At 31.0% G+C, this 8227-nt stretch overlaps 1 protein-coding gene across 1 annotated transcript; it reads left to right on the top strand.

Annotated features, from left to right (window-relative positions):
* Positions 1 to 4517: 4517 nt before the first annotated feature.
* On the top strand, positions 4518 to 8095 carry LOC132742131 (uncharacterized). Its single transcript, XM_060730453.1, has 3 exons — positions 4518 to 4674; positions 4964 to 5077; positions 7693 to 8095. Exons 1-3 carry the CDS (start codon positions 4566 to 4568, stop codon positions 7896 to 7898), a joined length of 429 nt encoding a protein of 142 aa, XP_060586436.1. The 5' UTR covers positions 4518 to 4565; the 3' UTR covers positions 7899 to 8095.
* Positions 8096 to 8227: the final 132 nt, after the last annotated feature.

Genomic DNA, 8227 nt, shown 5'->3' with positions numbered 1-8227 from the left:
TGCTTAATTTACAAGGAAGTCTAAAATATTATCTGAACAAGTTTATAACACTCCCATTATCTTTTATTGGATGTGCTTTTCAAAGACAGTACGGTGTACTGAACATGTAATTACGTTTTTGAATAACAAACCTCTGAATTATTTGTAAGAATAATGAAGGGGGACATAAATTCATATTTCTGATATAATATGGGTGTCGATTTTCATCCTAGACAAGGAAAAGAATGACATAAATTGTTGGTGAAATTACATTCTGTAATAACAATGATTGATGTGATATAAATACAATTATCTTATTAGTGGGTTTATTCCATTAAAAATTTAGTTTATAAATTAATGTTACATTTCTCTAAAGATGTACTATGCTCGAATTTGATATTAGAAAATACTGTTTATTGATACAAAATATCTTTGTAAATATAAAATAAACTTATTTGATTACGCACACTGTAATAATAAACTCTACACACACTACAAAAGGTCTTCACAATATGAATAGATATAGAGTCAATAAAAAGACTGGCAGTTTCTTTAAGAAAGGACCAACTTTAATTGACCTGTAATAGAGAACGCATCATCCATATTCTACACTCTTTTATTCAGATTAGACATATTTAGTAAGAATTTTATAGATTTCAACAAATTTCTGTGATTAAAATATTTTATTCGTGGATGAGCATAGTATATCTTTAAAATTAATTAACAAAATAAAAGTACTAAACAATTTGAGGAGAGAAACAATTATGTATACATGAACAGATAAACTGTATTCTTCTATCTAAACATCTCTTACATTTTCAAAAGAATTGCAGAAACGAAAGGCAGCTTGCCTCACACAACAACATAAAATGACGGCATTCCCGACTATAACCACGCTTTTATAATTGCCCCGTTAACGGAATTAGGTTGGGTCATTGTCGTTGTGTCACTACGATCTGTTCCTTTGGTAGTATGACGGAATTATTTATTTTTTCACAAACCAACTTCTTGTCCTTGTTGAAAGTGTTAAGTTACGACAATTAAAAAAGTAACACAGGATTCTCTTTCCTCACTTTGTAATCTCAAATTTTATTTGCACACAAACATTTGCTAGGACGACAACAAGTCGAGTTTTTGTTATTTTTCTGTTTATTGGCTGTTGTCTTGTTAAAATGCCGCATTAATATTTTCTTTTGATTGATTGTTATGATCTCATTTTTGTTTTGGAGTGGCGCTTGATCGCACAGTCGTCCTTCTTCTTTTTAAGGTAGTTAAAAACAGCGATCATGATAGATAAACACACTTATTTCGTTTTGAATATTAACATATATATCACCCTTATAATATAATTTTGATATTATTATAACATTGTCATCTTGCTGACCAGTAATTACAATATACATGTATTTGGTACTTTTATTGCACAATTCTTATAACCATACTGTCTCAATGAAGTGTATGATATTTACAAATGCATAATTAAATATAGGCAACAAGTTTTTCCCCTCACCGATATAATATACATCCTTTTTATAGCCACTCATAAACTTTTTAAATACACGGAAGTTTTGTCTAACTTTGGCAATGCAAATATTCCTTTTCATCTCTGATTTATAGCATACTTTATTCATTCAAATCAGGAAGTAATCGACTTATGATGTAACTTGAGTCATGTTTTTTAGTTTTAAAATGTCACCCAAATCTGGATTATGTTTCGTTTTTCTATGGAGTTTTGATTGTACTGGTATTTTTTCTCTTTTGAATACTTTGTTGCTTTCTTTTATTTGAGACAACTACGTCAACATCTCTCATATTGAGCGTTATTTCCTTAATAATACAATTACTTATTATTAAAGGTGAACAACACGTAATAACAAAATACTTTCGATTTGATATGCTGAAACAATACTATAGTCAAAAATTGATATTGTTACATCGATTTATACATAGAAACTTAAATCTAAAATCTCATAGCTCAGTCGGACACACTGCCTGTTCACCATAATTTACTTACGGCGGAATACATCATCAAAACACTGAAAAGAAAGTCATGAATGTATGCGTTTGCTCACGGTCTGTATAACACCAATGAACCTTAAGTTCGCCCTTTAGACGGGTAAATTTTTCAGCAAACTGTCATGATACTGCTCTTCTATATCTTCGAAGAGGAGAAAACATTATTTTTGAAATCAGCAGCAACATTTTAGTAAAGAGGATGTTAAGATTTAATCTTAACAAAGTTTATTGTTATAGTTTCAGCTGATATTCTCTCAAATGAAACCATTACATGGCATGATGAAAAGAGTAGATATAACTTTGCAACACCAAACATACAAGTGAACAATTCAACTTTAATTGTAATTAAACCAACGTACCTCAATTATAATGAGGAAGTGAGGGTTGGATATTATCAAAAAGAGACAGCATTTGCGTACATTGGTAAGTACAAATTATATTTGACAAAATAGTGCACTAGAGAAATCTAATATAAATATTCTTTAAATCTACTGATTTGCTGATATGAAATGGTGTATAAATTAATGATCGAGCTTTAATGTTATTAACTTTTAGCATGTTACATATTTCTTGAAATCAGAGTTTCACTGAGGGTTATGAGATATGAAATAACCAAAGCAAAAAAAAAACAAAACTTATTTGGTTGCAAAATATATTGTTATGATAACGTTATTGTAAACAATGAAAACTGTTCAAAGTGATTTTAGCCAACTTTCCTCAATATATCATTCTACCGAATTATATTTTCTTGTGTGTTAATGAATTAAACGGTTTCCGTTTATATGACATTTTCACCCAAATTTGTTTCTTTTTCATATGTTTTAACATATAATACAAACAAATTAAAAGTATCAATAATATCAAGTAAAGAAGTTGACATATGTTTGAATGTCTAAAACACGATTTTTAAAAGTATCAACAGGAGCAAGTAAATAAGTTGATATATGTGTGAACCTCTAGAACATGATTTTTAAATTAACAGTAAGAGTGAGTATAAAAGCTGACATATGTGTGCAACTCTAAAACATAATTTGAAAATTATTTATAGAAGCAAGTTAAGGAATTTACATTTAATCAAATATACGAATTGATCAATTTGTGAAAGTAATTATTAGTCCCCTACCAGTTTAACCGGAGGGGACTTTAGGGTTACCCTCCGTCCGTCTGTCCGTCTGTCTGTCCGTCCGTCCGTCTGTCTGTCAGTCCGCCACAAAACTGGATCCTGCGATAACGCAAAAAGTACTGAAAATATTTTTATGAAACTTGATATATGGATAGATGGCAGTATGGAGATTATGCACGTCTCTTTTCTTTTCTTCCTATGTTGAAAATTCTGGTTGCTATGACAACAAATAGTCTGAAAATATGGCAAATTTAACAAAAAAACTGTATCCAGTGATAACTCAAAAAGTACTGAAAATATTTTTATGAAACTTGAAATATGGGAAATGGCAGTCTGGAGATTATGCACGTCTTTTTCATTTCTTCCTATGTTGAAAATTCTGGTAGCTATGGAAACAAATAGCCTGAATTTCAAGATTTCTGATTTAAATTTTTCAGCTTTTTCTTAAGGTGTTTTTTTCAAACTTTAAATATAATTATGTTTCTGGTCATCAACCACATCATATGTGACAAGGTTTACAACTCTAGCACAAACATTATCAGTATTACCTCCCTTGAACTTTTTTATGAAAAAATGTTGTCTTTTTTAAATAACTTCTTTATTTCCTAATGTATCTACTTCAAACTCTATGTATATGTTTCTTATTATCACTCAACATTTTTGAGAAGGTTAAATACTCTAGCAAGACTTTTTCCAGAATTATGTCCCCCTTGAACTTAGATTTTTTTCGAGAAATTGGTATTCTTTACTCCAACTTCTTCATTTCTTATAGGATTTACTTTAAAATCCCCCATCGTAATAATATGACAGTGTTGTATAAACATAATTTCCTTACTAGGCAGGGAAACTTAACACATTACTGTGAAATAGACAAACTAAGAACTCAAAAGATTTAAGTTCATTCACTGTTAAAATTGAAATAAGAATGTTGCTGGGGTTCTAACCGGTCCTTGCAATACTATGATAATTGCTTGTTCATTTTATGTAAACAGTAATGAAGTATAACAATAGGTTAATACAAATTTCAGGATGTGGCTTTATAAACAATGCAAAACTTACAATAATGTTACCGGTATCTAGAATTCACCTGGTATTTGCTATTCGATGTGCAATCTTACCATACATATGTTGGTTTGAACAAGGACAAGATAAACTATCTAAGCAATTGCACCTGCAAATAAAGTATTTTTAAAACTCTCATTACCTGTTTATGTAGAGATTTTATTCTTATTGCAATTTCATTATGTTTTACTAACATTAGGCAATAAAAAATAAAAATGATGTTCATGTTCATAAATTGTTATGATTCTTTTGTTATAATATCTATAATAGTTATTTGCAATACCTGAAAGTAAATTCCAAACTGTTCGTCAACAGAATTATAGGATTATTAATTTTTCGTTTATATATTTCTTGTAATAGTGTTATTGTATGAGTGAAAAACCAAATGAGAACATCAAATTGGCGGAATGTGATATTTCACCTTTTAAGTTATGGTAATTGGATAGCGGGTGGAGGAAGTGAATATATGTCAATATACGAAAGGATGAAGACAGGTAAACTAAACATCCATTTAAGTTTGGTTAAGCATCAAAACAAAAGTGGATGTTTATATTTTCTGTAGGAATATTAAGATGAATTTGCCTTTCATAATGATATTGCATTTTATTGTGTCAGTTTATTTGATAATGAATGTGCTTTGTGGTATAACGTTTCATTTATAATCTTTATATTGATTGCTGATACCGGCTAACATAAAAGTTGAGTCTATATAAGTTGTAGCAATGATAATGAGTACTGAATGAACCACATCTAATATATTTCATCCCTGCTTTGTCATTTCAGATTTGATTAAAGACAGGAATCACAATGGAAATGGAGAGTGCTTAACTTTTCAGATTAATATTGGACACATGTGGAGCGACTGCAATTCTTATCACCATTCGTTATGTATAAGCGGTAACCGTTTTATAAATATCCGCTAATTCCATGTTCTCACCGCCGATCAGATCAAGCCGATCGTCCTGATCACATTAATTCCCCGATGTATCCCGACCAAGCTGGATTAAACGCACATTCACGACTCCTACACGACCTCAAGTCGACCTTACACTTTGTTTTACAACTTCTTCTCGACAACAACCCGGCCAACAGCCCGACTTCTTCTCGATAACCCAGACCTGTACGCGATTCATACACGATCTCAACTAGACTAACTGGACATCTGCTCGATCGTTGCCAGATTTCCACCCTACCTGATCGTAATGATTGTAATCGATTCGTAAATAATGCTCGAGTAGAAGTCGAGATGATCGTGTACAGATCGCGTAAGAGATGTATACCCGACCAAACTAGATCGTCACACGATTTATTTTCGATCAACTAGATCTTCTACTCGATCACTATACGATCGCTTCTCGACCGCTTATCTACTCAATTGCTACTCGAATTGTTTTGACATGTCAAACATCTTCGGGTAGGAAGCCCGAGCCATGCCGGTACCCGATCGCTTGAAAGTGCTTGATCGAGTTGATCTGATCGGCTGTGAGAACACAGAATAATCAATAGTTTTATTCTTATTCAGGATTTAGTTAACTTGTGCTATAAAAGGGACTACAAATGACAGATACATATTTGTACGACCTATAATGCTTAACAAACAGGTTAATTTGTTTTCTGAACATATTTTTACGCCCGGCAGGGGGAAGAATAACCAAGAAGAGTTTCAAAGTAACTGGAAATTTTATTGTTTGAACAATTTTTTAATAGATCTGTTATCAAATCTTATCATTGTTTAAAAATTTATGATTAAAGATACAATGTTGCGGACGACAGATGATGTCAATAATACGGTACTTATATCAGTGGACACAAATCGAATATTTATAAATCTGTCATAGCAGACGGAAGGTTAAATGTCAACTATAACTTATTGGACTAATAAAATATTACCAGTCCGATAAAGCTTTATTGCAAATAAGCTTGTCAAGCTCCCTACGAACTCTGTTTTAGTACATTATTACGTTAATGAAACCAAATGTTACCAGTAAAAGAACAGTACACAACTAAATTTTACAGGTCGTGGCAACAACATTTGACAGATATATTTAATGAATAAATTGAGTTTTTATTGTGAGAATTCACGAAAATAATAATATCTGTCATATGTTGCGATTAGGATCGGATTATTATCGAGAGTTATCGCGGGTTCCGGAAGAACAGATATTCCGATCGGAAGCGCGCACATATATAAGATATTTAACTTGCATATTTTACCATATTTCATTAAATTTTAAACTCTTTAACTTAAAAAGAATACTAGATGCATCTAGTTCAAGGACATTTATGTCATTACACCCGTAACTATTTTCAACAGCGTATAAAAATTTCATTTATAAAGGTAAAATTACTTTATCCTAAGCGTGCCATTGTATAACAAGCGACTCATCTGGCAACCCCATGTCAGATGGAATTTCCGGTAGGGGTAAATTAGCGGAAACGAGTCTGATATGCAACAATGCTTTTTGCTAGGTCAACCCGGCGAATTTCTCTCTCTCTCTCACACACACACACACACTTACACACAAAAAAATGACCACATAAAGTTTAAACATAGTTTGCTCTAAAATTTAAAATCAACAATTCTGAAAAAATGAAAAAGTTGATCACTTTTCGTTCCTTCAGGTTAATGGTTAAGGTAAGGCAACAATTAAAGAACAAAAAGAGAGGCAGTATGTTATGAAAAGCCTTCATTTGCTTATTCATTAAATTTTATTAATTTTTGTATATATTTACCAATAGCTAAAATGCTATTTTAATCGATATCAATAAAATGTTTGCATAGTTCGTAGCTGAATTATACCCGATGGAAATGAATACAAATTTGGTACGTTTGCCAAGTACCTCTGTTAATATTATAATACAAAATATTACTACAGGGAATTCAAAACAAATATCATAAACAGTAAATAAATGTCTATTTCCAATTACGTGATGTTTTGACCGACGTAAATGATACCGATAGTCGTTCGAGTCATTTCAAATATGCAGTTCATTACTATAAACCTCAAAGAACGATGTTTCTAACATAATCATCGACATTCTTGAAAAACACGGAGCGCACTCAAAATTGTATTGAATGAATTATGTACATAATTATTAAGAATGAGATTAACACACTCAATTAATTGAATATCAATTTAAATTACGTTTTCTTTTAATTATTGTTATACGAGCTCATACTGACAAAGTCATTGTTTCATAAAACTTACATTTTGGACCGTAATAACACTTACTTTCATAGGAAATTGCTAGATAACGTGCATTTTGTGAATTCGGGAAATTCTAAATATTTTTTTTAATTGATGATGATTTCGTTGCATTTAATCACAAAGCAGTAAAAATGTACTGGTTTATTGCAAAACCATTTTACTGTTATGTTGTTAGTTTTATTGGTATCGATGTATTAGTTTAAGAAATATACACATATACGTAGGTATAGAGTTAGCAATTTGATTCAATGTATTGTATTTTATATTTTGTGTACACTTTTTTCCTGTGTTTACAATTTACAGAGGCGATAGTGCAGATTGCAAGTAAAAATTTCACGACATTTATTGAATGGAGGCATTATGTCCAAACGTGCTTTGAAAATGGCTGTTTCCCAATCACCTATAATGACACAATGAGTTTATCTATATCCCAGGCTTATGGTCCATCATGGACAAACGTTATACGTAGTGATGTGATCTACAAATATAATGGTGAGATGATATTTTGATTGGTGAAAAGATTTATTAATTGTTTTACCAATGTCACAATGTTGTATCAGTTAAAATATATAAAATTTACAAATATCAAATGGAGGTTAAATTTATTTTACGGCGACTTTCTCAGATGTATTTTTCTGACAGTCAATAAGTTCAGTTATTTATTTCAATTTATAATTGAAGTTTTTTTCTTAAGACAGTTCACGATTGTATAAAATATGTTTTAATAAGTTTGTAAACATACTCAAAGATGTCATAGAAAATGCTTATTTATTATTAATCATTCTCAGATTTTAATTACACTCTGTGGAAAGCAGAATGTCTCATGCTTTTTACTGAT

Source organism: Ruditapes philippinarum, unplaced genomic scaffold, assembly GCF_026571515.1.
Source record: "Ruditapes philippinarum isolate M1 unplaced genomic scaffold, ASM2657151v2 ctg1188_1_1_1_1, whole genome shotgun sequence".
Taxonomy (NCBI): Eukaryota; Metazoa; Mollusca; class Bivalvia; order Venerida; family Veneridae; genus Ruditapes; species Ruditapes philippinarum.
The sequence above is the reverse complement of the archived record's forward strand: the minus strand, read 5'-3'. Positions and strand labels throughout refer to the sequence as shown.

Bases quoted from the DNA above. Each gene is read 5' to 3' on its own strand.
- LOC132742131 (XM_060730453.1), top strand. From the start codon at position 4,566: ATGAGAACATCAAATTGGCGGAATGTGATATTTCACCTTTTAAGTTAT. The intron at 4,675-4,963 runs GTAAACTAAACA...TTGTCATTTCAG, and splicing joins ATACGAAAGGATGAAGACAG to ATTTGATTAAAGACAGGAAT. The intron at 5,078-7,692 runs GTAACCGTTTTA...TACAATTTACAG, and splicing joins CCATTCGTTATGTATAAGCG to AGGCGATAGTGCAGATTGCA.